Source organism: Strix uralensis, chromosome 25 (genome assembly GCF_047716275.1).
Source record: "Strix uralensis isolate ZFMK-TIS-50842 chromosome 25, bStrUra1, whole genome shotgun sequence".
Taxonomy (NCBI): Eukaryota; Metazoa; Chordata; class Aves; order Strigiformes; family Strigidae; genus Strix; species Strix uralensis.
The window spans coordinates 6,286,648-6,309,799 of NC_133996.1; the positions used below are offsets into that span (position 1 = coordinate 6,286,648).

Here is a 23,152-nt window from a genome sequence, read left to right on the forward strand (position 1 = left end):
TCCCTGCCTGCTCCCTGCCTGCTCCCTGCCTGCGGGGGGCTCGGGGGGGCCTGGTTTGCGCGGGCAGGGGATGCTGGAGGGTCACTCCCGCCTCGGCCGGTGCTGTGGGGGTGGGGGAGCACCCCTGGGGGGCCACCCCCCTCCCCACAGTGGCAAGCCTTCTGGCCAGCACTTGGGTGCCCTCTGGTCGCCGGGAGGGGGGGGGAAGAGCTGCTCCACCGGGATGGCAGCCAGGGGATGGGGTTCACCCCCATCCCAGGGATTGGGGCGCCCCGCTCGCCCCCCGCGGGGGGTCCCCTCCTTCGGGCGGGGGTCCAGCCCCCGGGGGAAGGCGCGTCGCGGGGGGAGGGCGCTGCCGGAGGAGGCGCCCGGAGGGGAGGAGGAAGAGGAGGAGGAGGGCGGGGATGCGAAGGCGGGCGGCGGCTCGGGCCCCCCCGGGTTGGGGAGGCGGAGGGCGGGCTGCCGCCGGGGGGGGAGGCTCGGGCCCCCCCCCCCCACCCGGAGGGAGGCGGGGAAGGCGGCGGGGGCGGCGCGGCGGAGCTCCCGGTGTCCCGCGGCGTCCCCACCGCCCCGGAGCGGCCGGACCCGCCGCACCGCCCGCTCCCTCCCCGCCAGCCCCGGGCAGCCCCGGGCCCCACCGGGCACCGCGCAGGTGAGCCCCGGGCTCTCCCCCCACCCCCCGAGCCCCCGCCGCTGCCGCCGGTCCCGGTCCCGGGGCAGCGGAGCAGACCCCGGCCCCGCCGTCGGGGGGAGCGCGGAACGGGGGATTCCCCGTAATTAATCGTACTTAATCACCACCCCGGGGGAGGGTGGGTCGGGGATGGTGTCCCGGAGCCGTGGGGAGCCGCCGGTGAGGAGGGTGCAGGGGTGGGAAAGACGGGGTGCAGCCGGAGAGGGGGGGGCACGGGGAGCAGCAGGGGGAGCACGGGGGGGTGCGGAGGGTGCAGGGGTGGGTGCGGGGGTGCAGGGGAATCAGGGGGAGCAGGGTGGGTGCAGGGGGGACAGGGTGGGTGCAGGCAGTGCCGGGCCAGCGGAGCCAGGAGGCTGCAAAGGGGGGGGCCGGGAGGTGCAGGGGTTGTGCAGGAGGTTCGGGGCAGAGGAGCTGGGGTGCAGGCAGGGAAGAGCTGGGGGGTGCGAGAGAGCTAAGTGCAGGCAGGGCCACCGGTCACAAGGGTCCCCGATTGCGGCGTGTGGGGACGAAGGCGCAGGGATGCAAGTCCTGCTCCTGAGTGGCGAGCGGAGCCCGGCGTGTCCGTGTCCGGTCTGTCACGACGCCCGGCTCTGCTGCCTGCAGCCCTGCCTTGCCTCGTGGCAGGAAGCAGGCAGGAGTGAGGCCAGGTCGGGGTGACCCACAGGGCCTGGGCCACCCTGGGGATCCACACGGGACTGGGAGGTAAAACAGGAGGGAGCGAGACCTTCCTGGGGGGGTCTGCGCAGGAGGGACCCAGTTCTGCTCTGGGGCACCCCAGCCTCCGTGATTCTGGATGTTTGGGATAAATGTGGGTGCAGGGGTTGGACTGAACCCGTGAATGCCGGGGTGCTGGGGCTGGGTGCGGAGCAGATGGGGCATCCAGCAGTGGATGGGGGCCACACTGACCCCCAAAACCTGCCCAAGATGTGGCCGGGTGGGTCAGCATCAACTCTGTGCTGGTGGCTTTGCTGGCAGCGTCCCAGCACGGGCGAGCTCCCAGGCCAGGGGCTGGTGCCCACCACGTGCCCATCCCGCCGCTGCCCAAGCTCTCTCCCTTGCAGGTAGCCACATTGGCCCCGAGCCACTGCCATGGGCACCATGAGAGGTCTCTGGGCCCTCGCGCTCGTAGGGCTCATCAGTGCCTGCGAGGGGAAGGAGCTGCCGCTGGCGGAAGGTAAGCGGCACCGCGAGCGAGGGCTCGGGGTCTGCAAGGGAGCCACCCCCTCCTTGCCCGTCCCAGGGCAGGGATCGCAGGGCAGAGGGGGCCGGGGGACACCGTGAGCTGCGCTGGGTCCCCGTGTGCCAGGACCACACGCAGGGGCACGCTGGTGGCCAGAGCAGCGGCTGCAGACATCGGCTCCTTGCTGAGCGCCGGCCATCCTGGCTTTGGGGCTTTGCTCGGCATCCCGTGCGGGCAGGGGGCCAGGGAGGGCCGAGCGAACCCTGGCGTGGGGAGCCAGCCCGGGGACACCCCGCCATCACCCCCACAGCAGCCAAGCGCTGGGAACGCCCCGCAGAAAAGGCAGCGCGGGAGGAAGCCGGGTCTGGGCAGGAGCGAGTGGGGGCTGCTCTGTAGGTGAGCCAGGACCGCTCAGGGCAGCTGCACAGAGCTCCCGACGGGGTTTTGGCCTCTGGCTGCCAGGTGGGAAGAGGTTTGGCCATGGTGCACGCCAACGGTGGAGGGCTCGGGGCTGTCCCCAAGCAGCTGGGGACGGGGGGACAGCGACTGAACTCACGGGGGTCCCCGCCAAGGCCTCCCTGGCCGTGGGGCCACTGAGTTTGGGTCCCGGCGTGAGGCCGGCCGCAGCTCGGGGTGAGCTCGAGGCGGATGGCGGGGAGGAGCCGCTGGCAGCGAAGCCGTGGTTGCATCAGTCTTTGCGGGGGTGGAGCGGTGGCTCATCCCGGGGGGGCCCAGGGGCTACCCGGCTGCTCGGGACCCTGTAGCCGGCACTGGGGGCTCCTGGCTCCCAGCCCTTCGTTAGGGAAACCACAGTCAGGGAGACAAGGTTTTCCCTTAGGGGCAGCGCTGGGGCCAGGAGAAGCTTCCAAGCAGATCGCACCCGGGGTGATTTATGCCTCGTTTTCCGCCCCATGCCCCGCTGCGGATGATCTCACTGCCGGCGGGAGGGAGCTCTGCCCCTGCCGCGACACTGCTACTGCCGTGCCGGGGGTCCTGGGGGTGAGGGGCACCTCCCTGCACTGCTGCTGGCCCTGTGCGAGAGAGTGGTCAGCCTGGGGGAGAAGTGCTGTGGTGGGGCCGGGCTCTCAGGCAGAGGTGGAGGTGGCCAGTGGGGCTGTGGGGGCCAGAGCCACCCCCCGGGAATGGCCAAGGGCTGGGGAAGAGGCGAGTGACTCATCAAGGGCCATCCCTGCTCCAGAGCTGGTGTGCACAGAGACAAAACAAATTCCTCTTTCAATACCCCCTTGTTTCCTCCTCTGTCTCGCGCCTCCCAACATCTGGTAGCATCCAGCGGAGGTGGATTGATGCTGCTAAAGCGATAATTTATCAGCGCAGTTGCAAACAGCACCAGCATCCCCGTAATCGCGACTGACACGGCATTTCCTGCTGCTCAGCCTCCCGCTGTCCCCTGGCAGAGCCCTCCCGCCTGTCCCCAGGGGCCACCAGGCCTGACGATGTCACCAGGACAGGGCAGGAAGGCCAGGGCGCAGCTCTGGGTGCCACCTCCCCACCTTGGGTGTCCGCGGCACCCGGCCGAGTCTCCTGATGCCGATTCCAGCCGCGGGGCTGTTTTGAGGCAAAACACGCAGCAACTGGGAAAAGCATTTTTCACCTGGTGAACTTGCTGCGGGAGGCGGCTGGAGCCAGCTCTGAGCTCACCCCCTCCCCATCCCTTCCAAACCTGCTGCTTCGCTCCCGGCGGGCTCTTTGCAAGGAGCCAGCGCTGCCGTGGGAGTGGCGGTTGCTGGATCCGTGCTGTCCCGTGGCTGCCAGCGGCCTCGGCGTGTTGGGGTGGGGGGGTGAGGTGAGCTCCCAGCAGCACCCCGAGACCCGCCGGGGCTTAAGGGGGGGTCTGCACAGTCTGACCCTACTTGTACAGCCTCCCCCTGCCCTCGGGGCCAACACGGTGATGTGCTGATTTACCTTGCAGGGGAGCTGTGCCCGCAGCTCTGGGATGAGGATCTGGTCGGGGACAAGTATGAGAATATAACGGGTAAGGAAAATCCCCCTCACCCTGCAGTTGGGGTCCCCACACAGCCCTGACTCCCCGGGGATGGGCTCTGTGCCCTGCCTGGAGAGCGTCAGCCCTCGGCGCCCTTGCCAGGGCCAGGTCTCACCTCCTCTGCTCTGTCCTTGCAGGTTTTAACCTGATTAAAAGGTTTGACCTGCTGAAGATCTCCTCCATCAAGAAAATCCGCAACCCGAGGGGACCGGTGGTGCTGCGGCTGGGGGCTGTGCCGCTGGTCCAGCCCACACAGTGAGTGCGGGTGGCTCGCAGGGTTGGCTCTTGGTGGCCAAAGCACCACCGGGCACCATCCCCACGTCTTTTAAGGATGGGGCCAGGTTGAAGCTCTTTAAGCTTTGCCTTTAGCTCGTGCTGGAGAGGTCAGGCAGCTCCGCAGCACCTGGGGGGACACACGGAGGTGCCGGTGGTGCAGCCCTGGGGCTGCCCAAGCCATCTTCCTCCTAGAAAGTAAATCGTGGGCAGCACAGCGGCTCGGCTGGGTCGTGGCCAGCCCTTACGCAACCACAGCTCTGTGGCTGCTCTGTGTCTGCTCTCCTCAGCTTGGCAGGCGCTCGCCGGGGTCTAGACAAGCTCAAAAACGCTGCCCAGCTCTGAGCAGGCGCTGCTGGGTTTGCTGGGGCCGCAGGGGTCTGCTGGGGGAGGCTCACAGAGTCCAGCCTTCGGCCCCACCGTCACCTCCGGCACGTCCTGCCCGAGGGGCAGGGGCTGGTGGGGGTGCTGGCAGGGATGCTGCAGCGTGGCAAGGTGGGAGCAGGTCCATGGTCCTCGTGAGCTGTTCCTGGAGGAAGCTGCTGTGGTTTGCACGCCCGCCTGTCCCCACATCACCCTGGGACTGGCACGCAGCTACACCGGGCATGGGGCTCTCCCGAGGGTGAAGGAGACCCAGCCTTGGCTCCTGACCTGGGCAGCCAAGTCCTTAGATGGTTTCGAGATGGCAGATGCTCCGGGCTGGTGTTGCTCTTGGCTGGGTGCCTGCGGCAGCCCAGAGCCAGCCCAGGGCACTGCTCAGCATGGGGGTGGCCCCAGCAGCCAGGTCGTGAGCACCCATGGGTGCCCCTCCACCCTGGCCCCACTGCTCGGTGCCCAGCGAGGACAGCCCTGTCCCCCACGGAGGGAAGAGGAGACCACTGGCTCTTGCCTGCTCCTCATGCCTTGGGCCAGCTCCAGAGCAGTGGCTTGGAAAATTGGTGGAGCCGAGGCCGGGAGCAGAGCAGAGCCCAAAGCAAATATTTCCAGCAGTGGAGCGGGCTGTGGGCGAGGTGGGCACCGTCCCATCGGGGAATGGGGGGGACCAGGCTGCCCACAGCCTGCGTGGGAGCATCTGTCCCATGGAGCCTGTGGGGTCAGGGACTCATTTCCCAGCCGCCCAGGGGCAAAATTCCATCCTGTGGTGAGAAGTGTATGGCCCCGGGCGCTGCAGCCACCCCAGGAGGGTGTTTGGGGGGTGCAGTGGAGGCGGTGGCTGTGCCGTGGGGCAGGGACGGGGACGGCGGTTGGGGGTGCCTGGGGAGGGCTGGGCTGGGTCCCCTCCACCTCGTGTGTGTGTCCAGCCTGTGCTTTGGGGGGACGGTCCGAGCTCCCCGTGCCGTGCCAGGACGGGAGGAAGCGTCTCTGCCGTCTGCCTCGTGTTCTGCTCCTGTTGCATAAGCGCTGGCGTCTCCGGCAGCCACAGCCTGCGCGTCCGGCCCAGACACAAACAGCTCCAGGTCCAGGCACTGCCGCCTGGGGCTGGATCTGCCCCGGTGGCATCCGCGGTGCCACTGATGGGGACGGACCCCAATGGCACCCATGGGGGCTGGGGGGGTGACGCTGCCAGCGGGTGCCATGGGGATGGGGGTTTTGGGGCCACTGCTGCTGCCAGCCGGAGCTCCTGACGCCTGTCCCCGCAGGCAGGTGTTTCCCCGCGGGCTGCCCCCCGCCTTCACCCTCATCCTCACGTTGCTGCTGAAGAAGAACAGCACCGGGGAGCACTGGTACCTCTTCCAGGTCACCGACCGGCAGGGCTACCCCCAGGTACAGCCCCGGGACGGTGGGACAAACCAGTGGAGAGGGGCCAGCTGGGAGCTCTACCCAAGCGTGGTGTTGTCCCCTCTGTGCCCAGCTCTCCCTGGCCGTGCACGGCCCCGAGAAGAGCCTGGAGTTTCAGGCCAGGGCACCAGGGGCCGCGTTTGTCAGCGCCGTCTTCGGGGGAAAGGCCGTGGCGTCCCTTTTCGACGGGCGGTGGCACAAGGTGGCGGTGGCCGTGCAGAGCCGTGCAGTCTCCGTCCACCTCGACTGCGCCTCCATCTCCTCCAAGCCGCTGGCACCCCGGCGGGCGCTGGCCCCAGAGGGCAATGCCTTCCTGGGGCTGGATGCTGTGCGCGGCACCCCGATGCGGGTGAGTGTGGGGTGGGGGGGGGTGTGGGCACGCCCAGCCTGGGGTGCAGGATCCGTCCCTGCCTGCCCTTGACCTGCCGTCCCCTTCCTGCTGCAGTTCGACATCCAGCAAGCTCAGATCTACTGCGACGCCGAGCTGGCCAGGCAGGAGGGGTGCTGTGAGATCTCTGACAGTGGGGTGAGTGTCCCCCCGCCGCCTCCCCGGGCCCAGCCGAGCCCTGGCATTGCCCTGCCCAGTCAGGGGTTTCTCCAGAGGGGAAACTGAGGCACAGTGAGGGCAGGTCTCTTAGCCAGAGCTCCCCTGGGGGTCACCTCCTGCTCGTGGTGGCTGGGGACACAGGGCAGCTCTCCGCCAGCCCCAAGATGTCTCCTGATGCCTGTCCCCATGGCCAGCGTGAGTGCAGGAGGCACCCCTCTCCTGAATCACACTGGGTGCTCAGGCAGGGCTGGGGCTCCCTGCTCTCACCCCAGCAGCCCCCCGTGACCCCCCTCTCTCCCAGCAGTGCCTCATGGAAGCACCCAAGACCCGTCGGCAAGCGGAGCTGATGCAGAGCAGCAACCTCATCGAGATCTCGCCGCAGCCCGAGGGCCGGGTGTACACCCGCTGCTTCTGCCTGGAGGAGCCGCTGGGCGCGGTGAGCTCCTGCGTCCCTCCGACATCCCATCACGGGTCCCCATCCCGGTCCCAGGTCCCCATCCCAGTCGCAGTCCCCATCCTGGCCCCATGGGTGGGCAGCACTCAGCCTCTGTGCTGGGTGCCCGATGCTGCTGATCCTGCAGCCACGTTGATTGAGGCCCTGGAAAAGCCCGGCCTCACATTTTCCGCCGCGCCAGGCTCGGTGCGAGGGGAGGGAGGGAGCTGGCGGCGGCCAGACGCCGGGGAGCGAGGGAGGGGAGGGCTCCTGCAGCCCCACCGCTGGTCTGCACAGGCTGAGCCTCCGGCTCAGGGCTCAGCCTGAGGCAGGTCTCACCCAGGGGTGCCCCAGGCAGGGTAACCCCTGGGTGCAAGGGGAAGTAGCACCCATGGGTGCCCCAGGTAGGGTGACCCAGGGATGCAGAGGCAGCATAACCCAGGGGTGCAAGGGGAGGCAGCACCCTGGGGTGCACAGGCAGGTAGCAACCATGGGTGCTCCTTTCTCTCCACAGGAGCCAGTGAGGACCTCGGGGAGGACCGGCCCGAAGGGAGATCACAGGGAGAAGGTGAGGGGAGGTGGGGAAGGGTGTCCCAGCCCAGTTGCCCCCATCCCTGCCCACTCGGCTCCGGTCCCTTCCCTCCCAGCAGTGTCGCGGCCGTGCCAGGAGCCCATCTGCGCCCCAGGCTGGGTCTGTCCCTGCTGCATTCGGGAACTTTCTGCTGCTGCCAGAGCTGCAGGGCCGCCTGCAGAAGCGGCTGCTCCGCTCCCCCCGAGCAGGAACTGAGGCCCCACTTAACTCTCCGCCGCTGCTGGAGCGATCCCAGCCGTGGCCAAGGGCCTCTTTGTTCCCTCCGAGCGTCTCCAGCGCGCTGCCGGAGCTGGGAAATGTCTCCAGCACACCCTGGGCCCCGTTCCTGTGTGGCCCTGTCCCCCCGGGGCTGCTGTGACCCCATGGTGGGATCCTCACGGGGATCCCCGGGGTGTCAACCAGGTCCAGCAGCGTGGCTTGGGGGCCACGGGGGCTACGAGCCTGCCTGGCTTTTCTTCTCACCCTCTGCTCTGTGTCGCTTCCCCGCGGGGTGACAGGGGCCCCCCCAGACAGCTGGGGACACCCAGCGAGGGGCTGAGGTGTGGATGGGAGCCCCGGGGACCCTGCTGACACCAGCCCCCGGGCGCGGGGTGTGGGCAGCCACGTCCTGCCTGGCCCCAGTCCCGGGGTATCAGGCTGGAGCTGCCGGTTTGGCCCGGTGGAGCTGTGGTCAAGCCACAAAGCCGCAGGGAGAGCCGGGTGCCAGGCCAGCGCTCTCCTCACCTCCCGGGGACACGGCGGCAGGGAAACGCTCTCCTGGCTTTTCCGTTCTCCACCCCGGGCATCCCCCCGTGCCCACGGGCACCCCAGGGCTGGCGGGGAGAGGTGCTACTGGGTGAGCCCCATGGGTTTGGGGTGCCCAGAGGAGCGGGGCTGTGGGGGCTGTGGGGCTGTGGGTGCCGTGGGGTTTTGGGTGCAAAAACCGCCATCCCCGTCTCTTCCAGTGCCCGCCCTGCTCGCCGCAGATGGCCTCGGCAAATGTGAGTGTCCCGTGCCGGGTAGGGGGAGATGGGGACAGCAAAAGCCACCGAGGTGCTGGCTTGGGGGTGTCACCCATCGCCACCAGCCCCCCACAACCTGTAGCTCCTCCTGGCCTGGGGCCTGGCAACATCTGGCTGTGGGGAAGGTCTCTGATCCCTTCCAGATGTGGCCCCGTTCCTCTGGCAACCTCTGGCTGGAGGCGTGGGGTTGATGGCGGGGGGATGGTGGGTGTTTGGGACCCCACATGCCCCATGGAGCTCCCGGGGTGGCACCTGGGGACAGGGTGTCGGGAGGGTGAGGACTGCTTGGAGGCAGCGTGCCCTTGAGGGGCTCTGGGACACCTTTCTCCTCTCTCTTCAGGTCACGCTCGGTCCCCCGGGTCCCAAGGTAGGTTTGTCACCCCCCCAGGACACACAGAGCTCAGCTCCAGCAGGGACGTGGCCACGCAGACCCTCGGCTGTGCCTGGAGCATCCCTGCGCGGGAGCCGTGGGCACACGCGTGACCATGGGGACACCCATGTCCCCTCTCGTCACCTGCACCCCTCTCTTGCAGGGTGGGAAGGGCGAGCGCGGCCTCCCCGGCACCACTGGCGGCAAGGGGGAGAAAGGTGACCGTGTGAGTGTCCCTGGGTCTGGCCTGGGAAGGGACCCCCACTCCCTGCTGTGGGGCTGCTCCCTGTGGGGGTCCCCAGCACACGGGGGTCCCACTGCCCTGGGGAAGGCTCCTGCCCCCCATGGCCCCCCCGTCCTTGGCCATGGCCGGTGCAGGCAGAGCCCCTGAGCCACCTCCCCCCTCATCCGCAGGGTGCTGACTGTGTGCGCACCCACCCTGGTGGCCCCGTGCAGGTGAGACCCACCCCCTCCAACCCTCTGCATCCCGCCCTCCCCACCTCTGCTGCCCTCCCTCACCCCACTCCCTCCTCTTCCTCCTCCCCAGTGCGCCGAGGGGCCGCGGGGCGAGAAGGGGCAGCGTGGAGAGGCTGTAAGTGATGCTCAGCGGATGGGGCATGGCATGGGGACCCCCCCAACCCCAACATCTCGTGGGTACCCCGGGAGGGGGTGTGGGGGTCCGGCCCCGACGAGACAGCTCAGTGGGTGATGGTGGGGTGAAAGGAGTGAGCAGGAGGCACGAGCCCACCCGTGGGCACCCACTTTGCCCTCCTGTTCCCACTCAGGGGCTCCCGGGGGCAACTGGCACCGATGGGCAGAAGGTAAGTCCAGCCCGCCCGTGGGTCCTGGCGTGGTGGTGGGGACGACTGTCCCACGGGTCCTGGCATGGTGGCAAAGGCGCCAGGGCCTGCCAGTGCCAACCTGGGTGGCGTGGGAGACAGCATGGGTGACATCCGTCTGTCCTGCAGGGCCAGAAGGGCGACAAGGGCGACGGGGGACTGCAGGGAAAACCGGGGCGCCCGGGCCGCGACGTGAGTAGTGATGGGTGGTACCTGGGCATCCCCTGGGGGAACCCCCAGGCATCCCCTGGGGTACCACCCGGGCAGTGGGGTCCAGCCGCTGGACCAGCCCCCTCGCTGTGGCATGCACAGCGCTGCCCGTGCTGAACCTTCACACCCCGCTCCCATCCCGGCAGGGCCGGCCCGGAGAGATTTGTGTGGTGGGCCCCAAGGGCCAGAAGGTAAGTGGGGGGCTCTGGGTGCCAGAGGGTGGGGGCACGCAGCACCAGCGCCGGCACTGACACCCCTGCTTTGCCTTTCAGGGTGACTCTGGCCTCGTGGGACCCGAGGGGCTGGCTGGCGAGCCGGGGCCACCGGGGAAACCAGGTTCTCCGGGGATTGGTTTTCCAGGGAAGCCGGTGAGGACCCCCGGTGCCGTGGGGCTGCGGGTGGGCATCGTGGCTGGCCAGGGTGCTTGGGCAGGGCTAACGCTGTCCTCTCTCCTTTTCAGGGTGACCCTGGTGGCCCCCCAGGTCCAAAGGGAGAAAAGGTGAGTGGGGATCAAGGGGTCCCAACTGTTCCCCATCCTTCCCACAGTTCGGGAAGTGCCGGGGATCCCCGGCTGGAGCTGAGTCAGCGCTGGCTTGCGTGTCGCTGGACAGGCAAGCCCCAGCTGGGCAGCCAAGGGCTTGGCTGGGGGGCCAGGAAACCCCCTTGAGGGGTGGGGAAGGGTAGCACAGGGGTGCTGGGGATGCCAAGGCCTGTGGCTTTCTCCCTTGATGGGCTCAGGCTTCTCCCGTCTCTGGCTCCAGGGCAGCTCGGGAGCTCCTGGACCCGGAGGATCGCCTGGGACGCCCGTGAGTACCGTGAGCCCGGAGCCAAAGCCCGGGGTCAGGGACGGGTTTCTTGGCTCTGGGCCGGGGCTGCTTGGCTGGAGTGATGGTGGGATCCGAGCCCAGGCGTGGAGAGGGGTTTGGGAGAGCCGGCAGCCTCATCTGGGGCCGGGACCGTGATGTGCCGTGGCTGGTGGCAGGGCTTGGGGGGTGCTGGGGATGCTGCTGGGGCAGTCCTTGGCCTTGGGGCTCCCTGAAGCAGCCCTGTCCCCTGCCTTCCCCCCGCAGGGACCCCCCGGCGTCTTGGGGCCGAAAGGAGACAAGGTGGGTGCAGCGACAGCATGGCCGGGTGCGGGGCTGTGCCACGGCCACGGGCATGGCAGCCCCTGCCAGCGCAGCTCCGTCCGTGCCCGTCCCGGGGCTCTGAGGAACCCCCCCAGCCTGGGGCTGCGTCTCACTGTCCCCCCCCGGGCAGGGTGAGCCATGCGAGGTGTGTCCCACTGTCACCGAGGGGATGCTCGGTGCCACCGGGCTGCCCGGCAAGCCGGGACCCAGGGGAGCACCCGGAGTGCCCGGCAAGGACGGGGTGTCGGTGAGTCTGAGCCTGGGGGCTCACGGGAGGGCGGGCGGGATGTGGGGCCGAGCAGGGTCTTGTCTCAGCATCTCTAATGCTCCCTTTTCGTTTTCCGCTCCCCAGGACAGACCTGGCCCTGCAGGACCCAAAGGGGACAGGGTAGGTGACACGGGGCCAAGGGGTGGGCTGGCTTGTCCCCAGCCGGAGCCGGGGGGGACGCTGAGCACCATCCAGCCCATGCTGCCAGCACCCAGCCCAGCTCCTGTGTTTCCATCCCAGGGAGATCCTGGCATCCACGGGATGAAAGGGGAGAAGGTGAGTGGCCATCCCTCCATCCCACCTACCTGCTTTTGGGGGTAGGGGGGGCAGCCCCTGTGGCCCCCCCCCCCCGAGCTGTGCCCTCTCCCTGCCCTCACAGGGGGACTCCTGCCTGTCCTGCGACACCCGCGTCCTCGCCGCGCTGCTGCGGGGTCCCGCCGAGGGGCTCGAGGGTGAGCCAGGGCTGCCGGTGAGTAACATGGGGCTGAGCCCCCCCTCTCCCGTGCCGGAGGGCTGCCCCGGGGCTGCGCAGGTGCTGGGGGTGTAACCGCGTGGGGTGTTCGGCAGGGCGAAGCGGGGCTCCCCAGGCTGGCCGGCATCAAGGGTGAGAAGGTGAGCGACCCCCCCTCCTCCCTTTCTGCCCCCCCCCGAGGGAGCAGCAAGGGCTGCATCACCCCGTGGGGTCGGGGCAGCCTCGGCTCCTTCTGGGGCCCGATCCTGACCCTGATGCCTTGCAGGGGGATGGTGGCCAGGAGGGACCCACGGGAAGACCGGTGAGTGGGGGTGCAGGGGCTCAAGGGGGGGTGCTGGGAGCCCAGGGGTGCAGGAGTGGAAGCAGGGGGGGCTGTAGTCTCACCTCTGCCCTGGCTTCTGGCTGCAGGGGCTGCCGGGGTACAAGGGTGATCCAGGCGTGCAGGGGCTCAAAGGAGAGAAGGTGAGACCAGCAATGGGGCCTCTCCGGGACCCCGCTCCCTGCCTCATCCTTGAAACCTCCCCAGCTGAGACCTGTGCAACTCGCTGCATGGGAGAGCCCTGAGCTGGGGAGAGCAGCAGGGGCTGAGGGCCCCCCACTGTGCTGTGGTCCCCGAAGCCACCAGGATGTCCCCTCTGCAGGGCGAGCCATGCGGGCAGTGCCCTCCCGCGCCACAGGCCCTCGAAGGGGCAGCGACGGTGCTGGCTGTGCCCGGGCCACGGGGGGAGAGGGGCCAGGGTGGCCCCCCGGGCAGAGCGGTGAGTGTGTGTCCGCCCCGCTCACGGGTGCCCATTTTGGGGGATGCCCTGGCCTGACCCGTTCCTCCATTCCCCCAGGGCAGACCTGGTGACGCTGGCCAGAAGGGACAGAAGGTGAGAGGGGCTGGGGAGGGGGCTCTGGCAGTGGCAGAGGGGGCTGTGACCCACCCCGGGCTGTGGGGCTGGGTGCCCCCCACCGCCCTGTGCCAGCCTTGTCCCCTCTCCTTGCCAGGGGGACGCAGGCAGCCCCGGGGACCCCGGCACCCCAGGCACGGCCGGTCTCCCGGGGCTGTCGGGTGAGCCTGGCATCAGGGGTCCAGCCGGCCCCAAAGGCGAGAAGGTGAGACACCCCCCCCCAACCCTGCACTTGTCTGGGGACCCCCACCCCATCACCGTGGCGTCACCCCTCCCCGACCCCCCCCTCCTGTGCTCCCTCCGCTGCAGGGAGACGCCTGCGAGCCCAGTCCCACTCCGCATGGGGACTTCTCCGATGGGATCAGCATCCCGGGAAAACCCGGGGCCAAAGGGGACCAGGGTCCCCCCGGCATCGGCCAGCCAGGCAGACCCGTGAGTGCCCCCCGCCCCCAGCCCAGTGCAGTGGGTGCCCGGTGGCACCGTGCACTTGGGGCTGACCCTGATGTGTTTTAGGGGAAGCCGGGACTGCCGGGGGTTCAGGGCCCCCCCGGACTGAAGGGGCTGCAGGTGAGTGGGATCGTGGTGGGGGGCGCCAGGCACATGGGGAGGGGGTCTCGGGGCCACTCACTGCCCCGCTGTCTCCCTTAGGGTGAGCCGGGACCACGGGGGATCGGGCAGCCGGGACCGCAGGTGGGTGTGGGGGGTGCCCGTGTCGTGCCGTGTCGTGCCATGTCATGCTGTGTCATGCCGTGCCATGTCGTGCCGTGTCGTGCCGTGTCGTTCTGGGCAGCTTTACCAGCTCTCACACACTCTGGTTTTCCCAGGGAGAGCCCGGGAGCACCGGACCCCCTGGGACACCCGTGAGTAGCATTTGGGGCTGCCCAGCCCTGGGAGATGGGGCAGCCGCCAGCCCCCCCCGATTCCTGCAAGCTGGGGGGGCTGCAACCCAGCAGCGTCAGCCCCCCCACCAGCGCAGCGGTGACAGCAGGGGCCTGGCCAGCTGGCCCTGGGGACAGCGCTGTCACTGTGGCTCGCTGGGTGGCAGGGGTTGCTGGGGGGATCTAACACCCCCTCCTTCCCCCAGGGCCCCCCCGGACCCCAGGGACCCCCAGGGATGGCGGCAGAGAAAGGTGCCAAGGTAAGGGAGCATCCCCCAGCCCTCCGCCCCCCCCTTGCCCCCCCACTCCTGCTGTCCTTCCTCTGCAGGGATCTCCGGGGCCCAAAGGTGCCGTGGGACCCCCTGGGCAACCAGGGACCAGCGCCACTGGGCCACCGGTAAGTCCTGCACCCCAGGACGGGCTTCACCATCCTCCCCTGGCCCCTCAACGCCGGCTAAAAATCCGCCGTGCCGTGGTCTGAGCCCAGAGCTGAGCTTCCTCACCCTCCTCTTCCTCACAGGGCCCCGAAGGGCAGCGGGGGCTCCCCGGGGTGCCGGGGTCCAGCGGGCAGCCGGTATGTACAGGGGGTGGCAGAGGGTGCTGAGCACGGTGCCCCGGTGCTCACCCGGCCATGGGTGAGGGGCACAGGGCAGGGGGGGTGCTGGCATCCCCCCACTAACGCCCAATTCCGGCTTTCCTCCTCGCAGGGGGAGAAGGGCGCCCGAGGCGAGAAGGTGAGTTGGGGTTGGAGTCGAGCTGCACCCCCGTGTCCCCCCACCGCCCTCCCTGCCCTCACCTCCTCTCTCTGCAGGGAGACCCCGGGGAGTGCCCCTGCCCACCCAGCCCCCGCCAGGACCCCAGCTACGCCGGGATGCCGGTAAGCACCGCAAGCACCCATGGGCCCCCCACCCCGCCCAGCTCCGCTTTGCCCCCGCTGAACGCTCTTCCCCTTCTCTCGGCCTCAGGGAGCCCCAGGACTGTGGACTGGGATGTCCTGGCAGCCACAGCCAGGCCCTCAGGTGGGTGCTGCTCCCGCTGTGCTGCGCCCACTGACCCCCCACCCGCACCCACCTCACTGCCTGCCTCTCTTCGTTTGTGTTTTGGGGTGTCGCAGGGTCCCCCCGGAGCTCCTGGCCCCCCCGGCCCCCCTGGTGCCCCGGGCCGCCAGGTGAGCAATGGGAGATGAAGCGGGTGAGCGGGGACTGATCCTGCCCAGCTTTTAGCACCGGGTTTAAATATTTCTCCTGGGCTTTAGGGGATGCCAGGACACAACGGTTTGCCAGGACTGCCCGGCCCGGCTGGAGACCTGGTAGGTGGTGGCACTGCCCTCGGCAGCTTCCCCTGTGGCCACCCGTCCTGCTCCCCCCGGCGTGGGGACTGTCCCCTTCCCTCCTGCGTCTCTTCCAGGGGCCACTAGCCGTCATGGCCGAGAGGAACATCGAGGTGCTGAAGGTGAGGAGCACCCTCCTGCTGTGGGTCATGCCTGGGAGAGGGGACCTCAAGCATTTCGGGGTGCCCCTGACTCCCCACCTCCTCCCAGACCCTCTGCGGGGACTGCGCCCAGCTGCAGGCGGCCTTCGAAGCACCCACCAGTGTCAAGGGAGAGAAGGAAGACGGGGGCATGCCGGGGGCCCCCGGCAGCGAGAACTGCGCCCGTGTGAGTATTTGCCCACCTCTGGGTGGGAATCCCAGCGCCCAAAAACCCCTGGTCTTGGTGAATTTTGCGGTGAAGTGCAGAGATGCTCTGGGGCATTGGCTCGTGTGGCGGTTGTGCAGAGCAGCGGGCGCTGGCAGGGCTGGGCACGCTCTGGGCACGCTCTGGGCACGCTCTGGGCACGCTGGTGCCACTGGGCAAGCAGACAGGCTCCCCTGCCTGCCCCAGTGGGGTCCCTGGGGAGGGTGATGGGCTTGTCCTGCGCAGGGCCCAGTGCAGGCTGGAGCAGCGGGTGCTGAGCGCCCGAGGGGTGCAGGATGTGGGGGCTCCACTCCCCGCTGTGCCCCACGGCTCCTCCAGTGCATCCCTAAAGGGGATCCTCGGGTGACTCCTGGGTTTTCTTCCAGTGCCTTGCTCAGTTCCCGAGAGCGGAGGAGGCTCGGGTGAGTGAATCGTGTTGCCCAGCACCCTCTCCCTGCCCCCAGACTGACTCCCTGGACCCCAGGGTGCTGCAGGAATGGTCCCCACTGGGGAAGGACCTGGCACCATACCCCACTGCGGGAGCAGCCGGGGCTTTGGGGAGCGGAGGTTGCTTCGGGGGGCACTTGGCGGGGCTTGGCAGGGCTCAGCCGTGGGCAGAGCTGGCGCCGGGTCATGACGTGTCCCTGTTCCCCGCAGGGTGACAGCCCTGACCCGGACTGTGTGGGCGATCCCGGGCTGCCAGGCACCCCTGGCATCCCCGGCGAGAGAGGCGAGCAGGTGGGTGCACCCCCCACTCGCAACGCTGCCCCGCTCCTCTGCACCCCCCCACCATCCCAGCCCTTCCCAGTGGCCACGGGGGCTGTGGCTGGTCCCTCGGTGCCCCTCAGAGCCGGAGTGGTGCCAGGCCCCCGTCCCCCTCACCACGGTCACCTCTGACCCAGCCGTCTCTCCCCAGGGCTCACCGGGACTGCGGGGACCCCCGGGACCACCCGGGCCCATCGTAAGTAGCCCTGCCCGGGGCGGGGGGCTGCTGGGCTGTGCAGGCGTCATGTTGTGTGCTAGGGGGGCTTGCAGCCCCCCACTGCAAGTTGTCAAGGGGGCCCAGCACCCTGCCCCAAGGCCACGGTGATGGGCAGAGGGCCGGGGCCGTGGCAAGGCGGAGGTGCGGCGTGGCACGGCACGGCACGGCTGGGCCCCCGGCGAGCCTGGAGATGGAGGCCAAGGCACTGCCAGCGTGGAGACGGAGCAGGAGCCTGGCTCGGTGGGAGGCCGAGGCCGAGCTGGCCCGCGCCCAGCCACTCTGCACCCTCCAAGGGCTCAGCCCAGGCTCCTGGGTGCCATTTACCGGCTGTGACCTCCCTGTTTCTCCCCTCAGGGCCCCCCAGGCTTTCCTGGAACGCCTGGCGCACCCGGACTGCCCGTAAGGACCCAGCACGGCTCCACTCTGTGCTCTCTGTTGCTGCCGCTTGGTTTGGCTGTGTCCCTTGTCCCTGTCCCCCTGGGAGTGGCCGCAGCCCAGCTGCCCCCCTCCCTTTCCACCCATCTCCATCCTCCCATTTCCACCTCCTCCATCCCCATGCAGGGGGGGGTCTCAGCAGACCCCGGGGTCTTCAGGCTCATGTTGGGACCTGGGTGTGCCGGGGATGGCCACAGCCCCTGTGTTGGCTCACCTCAGCCGCTCTCAGTGTGCCAGGGGGTGGCTACTGTGGTGTAGTGCCCACGGCTCGCCCCAGCACCCACAGGGTGCACCGGATGGCACCCGGTTGCTGCCCCTTCCCCGGCTGCCCCTGGGGACCCCCCTCAGGGGGACCAGGAGGATCCCCCCATGCAGCTGGTGCTGCCTGGGCTCATCCTCCTCCTCCCCTGGTCCCCAGCTCCTCTGGGGTCAGCCAGCCTCCACCACCATCTCCATCTTGATCGTCATCTCCATCTTAATCCTCATCCTCATCTTCATCTTCATCTTCATCCGCCTGCTCCCACCTGTGCTCCCTCCTAGCACGAGGTGGCAGCGGGGCTGTGCCGGTGGCTCTCGGAGGATCCTGCCTTCTCACACCAGTCGTGTCCTGCTCCTGTCCCCGTGTCCACTAATGTCACCATAACACCACGGTCTGTGTGGGTCTCTGTGGGTCTGTGTGGGCCGTCGCTCTGTGGTGTGCCAGCGTGTCCTGTCCAGCCCCCACCGCCTCGGCGCCACGTCCCCGCACTAACCCGCCCTAGTGGTCCCGTGGCACGGAGCCCAGGGGCTCCCAGCTGTCCCCTGTGTCCCCCGTGTCACACTGGTGCGCCCTGGGAGAACGGGGAGGCAGCGGGTGGCACCGGGCTGTGGTCTGAAGTGTGTCCTGGGCAGTGGCCAGCGTGCCGGGAGCTTGGCACCCCATGCAGCCCCCCCACCCAGGACTGAGCTTCCCACGGCCCTGGGGTTGCCCATGGGTCCTGCCCACGGTCCCCAGCGTGGGGGGCACAGGCAGCAGCGACCTGTGTCTGGGTGTGAGCGTACCCGGCCACGCTGCGCCCGCTGCTCATGGCTGGTGCCATGGGTGGAGGGAGCCCAGCTGGGGGCTGAGCGGGTCCTCCCCAGTGCCCGGAGGTGCTGGGCAGGCTGGGACCAGCGTGAGCTGGTGGAGATCACAGCCCCCGTGGGCCGTGCCCGGGTCCTTGGCCCCTGTGCTCTGCCCGACTGTGCTACCAGGAGGGCACAGCCCCGGGCAGGGGCTGCTGGAGCCCCCCCACAGCTCCTCTCTTCTCCCTCCGAAGGGTCTCCAGGGGGAACGCGGCCCTGCCGGGCTCGCCGGAGCCAAAGGGGAGCCGGTGAGTGGTGTGGGAGGATGGGATGGGGGACACACCGGTGCCCCGTGGGCTTTGGGCACGGGGCTGGGGCATTGCAGGTGGCTCAGCATCATCCTCCTCCTGCACAGGGACCCCCCGGGCAGCCTGGCTACCCCGGTGCGACGGGCCCCCCCGGCCTTCCCGTGAGTACCATGGGGAGCCAGGCAGCATGTGCCAGCCCCCAACCACCTCGTGTCCCTCCCTGGTGCTCGCTGGGGACCCCCGTGCTGCTGGGACAGGCAGTGCGGGGGGACCCTGGCGGGCATCGAGCCCCATGTCCCTGCCGGGCTCAGCTCTGTCCCACACATTCCCGGTGCCCCAACCATCACCCATCCGCTCACTCCATCCATGCTCCATCTATCCTGTCCCATCTGTTCCCATCCCTGCCCCATCTGTCCCCTCCACATGCCCCATGTCCCGTCCATGCCCCATGTCCTGCACCTTCATCTCTTTCCTTCCCCAGGGCAGCAAAGGTGAGCGAGGCTACGTGGGCCCCCCTGGGGAGAAAGGGGAACTGGTGAGTCCCTCGGAGCCGTGCTCCAGGGACAGAGGGGCTGGGGGCTCTCCCAGGTGCCCCCCCTCTCCGTGAGCACCGGGGCTGAGGTCCTGGCAGCCACATCCATCTGTGTTCCTCCCCTTCCCAGGGACCCCCCGGCCTGGATGGCCTCCCCGGTCCCACAGGGCCAGCGGTAGGTGCCCCCTCTGATCAGCTCCGTGGGGGGGGCTGTGGGGAGGGGGGGGGGGGGGGCGGCTGCGGTGACCACGGGTGCAGTGAGGTGCTCCCCACCCACCTCACCCCCTCTTTCCACAGGGACCGAGGGGCGAGCGCGGGCTCCCGGGCAGCGCCGGCGAGAAGGGAGACCAGGTGGGCATCCCCGAGGGCCCCACGGTGACAGGGATCCCCAGGACCCCCATGGGGCAGGATGCGGCCCTCGGGGTCTGGCTCAGCTCCCGTCTCTCCACAGGGTTTCCAGGGCCAGCCCGGCTTCCCAGGGCCACCGGTGAGTACGTCCGGGGGTGTCCCCGGGAGATGATGCCCACCCTGGCTGTGTGTCCCCATGTCCCCATGGGGCTGGGTAGCCAGCTGGGGATGGGGATGGGGGTTTCTACCAGGGGACACGGACACATCCTGTGGGATAAGGAGCAGAGAGCAGAGAAACCCTGTTAAAATGAGTTTGGAGATGGCTGGGGTCTCCTGTCATGGTACCACCTCCCTCACTCAACACTCTTCTCTTTAGGGGCCCCCTGGCTTCCCAGGGAAGGCTGGGCCAGCTGGGCCACCGGGGCCCGCGGCCGAGAAGGTGAGTGCCGTGGGTGAGTGCCACCAGGACGTGGCTGCGTGGTGGCACTGCTCATCCCTGGGGACGGTGGCTGGATTTGGCCCCTGCTCTTGCGGGGTGGCCAAGGGGCTCCCCCTGACCTCCTGTGGCTCTTGCAGGGCAGCGAGGGCATGCGTGGGCCCACGGGGATGCCAGGGCCCCCCGGACCCCCTGGACCCCCAGGTATCCAGGTAAGACCCCCCCACCCCATGCCACCCCTGGTGGTAGAGGGGATGGGGCCACCAGTGTCATGGTGCTCCTGGGAAGCGCCACTGGCTGGACCCATTCCCCCGGGACCTGTTCCCATGCCCTGGGGTGCCTGGAGCGGGTCCCTCAGGGACCCCCAGACCCCCTCGGTGACACCCTCACCTTGTCCCCGCAGGGTCCCGCTGGCTTGGAAGGACTGGACGGCAAGGACGGCAAACCGGGGCTGCGGGTGAGGCTCCGGGGCTCTCCCTGGTGCTGGCGGAGGGGTGGCACCCACCCTGCAGCCCCCCCAGGACACCCCAACCTGTGTCTCTTTCTCTCCAGGGTGACCCCGGCCCTCCCGGGCCACCAGGGATGATGGGTCCTCCGGTGAGTGACAGATTTCTTTGTCACCCTCCCTAGTGCTCAGTGCCTGGCATGTCCCTGCAACTAAGACCGGGTGTCCCCTGAGCCGGGACTGTCCCCCCCGGATGCTGAGCCCGAGGGGGTGGGTGCACATTCCCCCTCCCCAGGCCTGGCACTGCAGGATGGGGTCCCCAGTGGAGACTGGGGTGGGGGTGACTTGCCTCAGTCTGCTTGCGAGAGCCAGGACCCCCCACCCAGCAATTTTCTCCCTCCAGGGTTTCAAGGGGAAGACGGGACACCCGGGTCTCCCGGGACCGAAGGTGAGCAATGGTGGGGGACAGCCCCGGGGACCCCTCTCCTGGGCCAGGGTCTCCATGCGCTGTGCACCCCACAATGTCCCTTCCTCCTTTTAGGGTGACTGCGGCAAACCCGGCCCCCCAGGGAGCACAGGCCGGCCGGGAGCGGAGGTGAGTGAGGGAGTGGGTGGGCACGGGGGCCCTGGGCTGGATGCCCCCCCCCCACACCACCCCTCATCACGCTGCCTTCCCCAGGGTGACCCCGGACCCATGGGACCCCAAGGCCGGCAGGGACCCCCAGGGCTCATCGTAAGTCAGACCTGTCCCCCCCAGTGCACCGGGACGGTGCCCAGGGCAGGGCCTCCCTCCAGTGCAGGGAGTGGGGGCCCCCCCATGGCCCCCCCTCCCCAGCTGACACCCCTTTCTCTACCCCCAGGGCCCCCCTGGCAGCCCGGGGCAGCCGGGTCCCGCTGGCCTCGCTGGAGTGGTGAGTACAGCCTGGGGGCAGACCCTGCCCGGGCTGTGGGACACGGGGTGTCGGGTGGGTGCCACGGAGAGCAGGTTTGGGGGTCACCGTCCCCATCCTGCGCTGACTCCTCTGCTCCCGCCCCCCCCCCACTCCTGCCTCCCTGCAGGGGCTGAAGGGCGAGCGGGGCTCTGTGGGCGAGCGAGGTCTGCCAGGGATGCCAGGAGAGCCAGGACCCCCGGGCCACCCGGGACCACCGGTGAGTGCAGTGGGGGCACGAGGGGGGTAGCACAGCCCCCTGCACCCCGCTGCAGCAGGGACGTCTAGGACAGCACCCCCATCTCACGCTGCCCCGCTTTGGTTTTGCAGGGGGAACAGGGACCAGATGGACCCGTCGGTAAAGAGGTACGAGCGTGGGCTCTGCGGCTCACCTGTGGGACCCGGGGTCACCTCGTGGTGTCCTCTGGCATGGCCACGGTGTCACCAGGGTGGGGGACACCCCTGCCACCCCACTCCTCTGTGTCTCCCCAGGGCCCCCCAGGAAAACCCGGCAGCGCAGGACCGGCCGGCCAGAAGGTGAGGGGAGAGCTGTGGCCATCCTGGCACCCCGCAGCCCCCCGCTTGGGACTGGGGGTGCTGGGGCTGAGCTCTGCCTCTCCACCTCTCCGCAGGGAGAAGCTGGATCCCCCGGCGAGAGAGGCTACCCCGGGGAGAAGGGCAGAGCCGGCATGCCTGGGGGGCCGGGGAAGAGCGGCTCCATGGGCCTCGTGGGGCCACGGGGGCCAGCGGGAGAAAGGGGCCCCCCCGGCTCACCGGGACCGGCGGGCAGCCCTGGGCTGCCGGGCCCCCCGGGTATGATGGTAAGGAGGGACAGCTGGGACCCCGATCCCCCGCCCCAGGGCCTGGTGGCGATGGCCCCTCCTGTGTCCCCCCCCAGGGAGACGTGGTGAATTACGACGAGATCAAGAGGTTCATCCAGCAGGAGCTGAGCAAGATGTTTGATGGTAACGGGGTAGCGGGGGCGAGGGCCGGTTGCACCCCGGTATCGCCTCATCCCTGCTGACGCTGAGCGCGGGCCACCTCTCCCCGCAGAACGGATGGCGTACTACACCTCCCGGCTGCACTTCCCGGTGGAGATGGTGGCATCCCCAGGGAGACCCGGTCCCCCGGGGAAGGACGGGCTGCCCGGCCGGCCGGGACCCCCCGGTTCCCCCGGGATGCCGGGGCAGATCGGCAGAGAGGGGCGGCAGGGCGTGCCGGGCATGCGGGGTAAGTGCTGCTCGTCGGGGTGTTCCCGGTGTCCCCGAGCACAGTGGTTGTGCCCCGGTGTCACCCCTCTCCGTCCACCTCTCCTCCAGGTGAGCCTGGCGCCAAGGGAGAGAAAGGAGAGAAAGGCGTGGGGGTGATGGGGGACAGCGGCCCCCCGGGACCCCCAGGTGAGCCCCCTCCCTCTGCGTGGCCACCAGCCCCATGCTGGAGCTTGCCACCAGCCCCAGCACCTTGCCACCTCTCTCTTTTTCTCTCCATCTCTTCCAGGTCCCCAAGGGCCACCAGGCTACGGGAAGATGGGCCCCCCAGGTCCTGTAGGACAACAGGGCATCCCTGGCATCCCCGGCCCCCCGGGTGCCACGGGGCAACCGGGCAAGACGGGGCACTGCAGCCCGGCGGAGTGCCTGGGGGCCATGCCCCTGGAGCAGCCCCTCTTCCAGCCCAAAAACGTCAAGGGTCCCTTCGGCTGAGGGGGGCCCCCCCGTGCCCCCCCCGACCTTTGCTGTTAATATCGTTTCCCCGCTGTGCCGGGGGCTCTGCCTGTCCCGCGGGGGGGGTGCATGGAGGGGTGCGGGTGTTGTACAGCTCCGTCGCGATCGTGAGGGCAGGTGGATCCTGCCCGGCCAAATACACCCGTGCTGGTGCCCCCCCCGCTTCGCGCCTCCTCGCTCGGCCGCGGGCCCGATCCCTGTCCCTGTCCCCAGGGGCGCTGCTCTGCCCAGTCCTGGAGCCAGACAGGGCTCAGGCCACCCCGAGCCCCCTCCTGCCCCATGGCCCTGGGCCTGGTAGGGGGGGATCCTGGGGAGATCCCAGCCCTGATCCTGGAGAGATCCCAGCCCTGATCCCAGGAGATCCCAGCCCTGATCCTGGAGAGATCCCAGCCCTGATCCCGGAGGGATCCCAGCCCTGATCCTGGAGAGATCCCAGCCCTGATCCCAGAGAGATCCCAGCCCTGATCCCAGGGGCGATCCCAGCCCTGATCGCAGGGAGATGCCAGCCCTGATCCCGGGGAGATCCCAGCCCTGATCCCCAGAGATCCCAGCCCTGATCCTGGAGAGATCCCAGCCCCGATCCCAGGAGATCCCAGCCCTGATCCCAGGGGCGATCCCAGCCCTGATCCCAGGAGATCCCAGCCCTGATCCCGGAGGGATCCCAGCCCTGATCCCAGGAGATCCCAGCCCCGATCCCAGGAGATCCCAGCCCTGATCCCAGAGAGATCCCAGCCCTGATCCC

The 23,152-nt window shown here is 69.3% G+C and overlaps 1 protein-coding gene across 1 annotated transcript; it reads left to right on the plus strand.

Moving 5' to 3' along the window:
- The first annotated feature begins 1,780 nt into the window (after positions 1–1,780).
- COL16A1 (collagen type XVI alpha 1 chain) lies at positions 1,781–22,566 on the plus strand. Its single transcript, XM_074894371.1, has 73 exons — positions 1,781–1,865; positions 1,937–2,267; positions 2,636–2,870; positions 3,430–3,670; positions 3,802–3,864; positions 4,011–4,128; positions 5,787–5,910; positions 5,999–6,274; positions 6,371–6,451; positions 6,777–6,908; positions 7,420–7,473; positions 8,442–8,477; positions 8,839–8,865; positions 9,032–9,094; positions 9,283–9,324; positions 9,416–9,460; positions 9,654–9,689; positions 9,837–9,899; positions 10,064–10,108; positions 10,190–10,285; positions 10,378–10,416; positions 10,679–10,723; positions 10,988–11,023; positions 11,175–11,291; positions 11,397–11,432; positions 11,553–11,588; positions 11,692–11,781; positions 11,880–11,924; positions 12,050–12,085; positions 12,193–12,246; positions 12,426–12,542; positions 12,621–12,656; positions 12,775–12,882; positions 12,987–13,109; positions 13,191–13,244; positions 13,326–13,367; positions 13,502–13,537; positions 13,762–13,815; positions 13,884–13,952; positions 14,076–14,129; positions 14,263–14,289; positions 14,367–14,432; positions 14,521–14,574; positions 14,670–14,723; positions 14,811–14,864; positions 14,963–15,007; positions 15,096–15,212; positions 15,617–15,652; positions 15,888–15,968; positions 16,147–16,191; positions 16,567–16,611; positions 17,946–17,999; positions 18,107–18,160; positions 18,481–18,534; positions 18,662–18,706; positions 18,829–18,882; positions 18,983–19,018; positions 19,256–19,318; positions 19,456–19,527; positions 19,719–19,772; positions 19,868–19,912; positions 20,164–20,208; positions 20,302–20,355; positions 20,440–20,493; positions 20,621–20,671; positions 20,820–20,909; positions 21,020–21,055; positions 21,182–21,226; positions 21,322–21,510; positions 21,588–21,654; positions 21,743–21,919; positions 22,009–22,086; positions 22,187–22,566. Exons 1-73 carry the CDS (start codon positions 1,781–1,783, stop codon positions 22,387–22,389), a joined length of 5,664 nt encoding a protein of 1,887 aa, XP_074750472.1. The 3' UTR covers positions 22,390–22,566.
- The last annotated feature ends 586 nt before the right edge of the window (positions 22,567–23,152 follow it).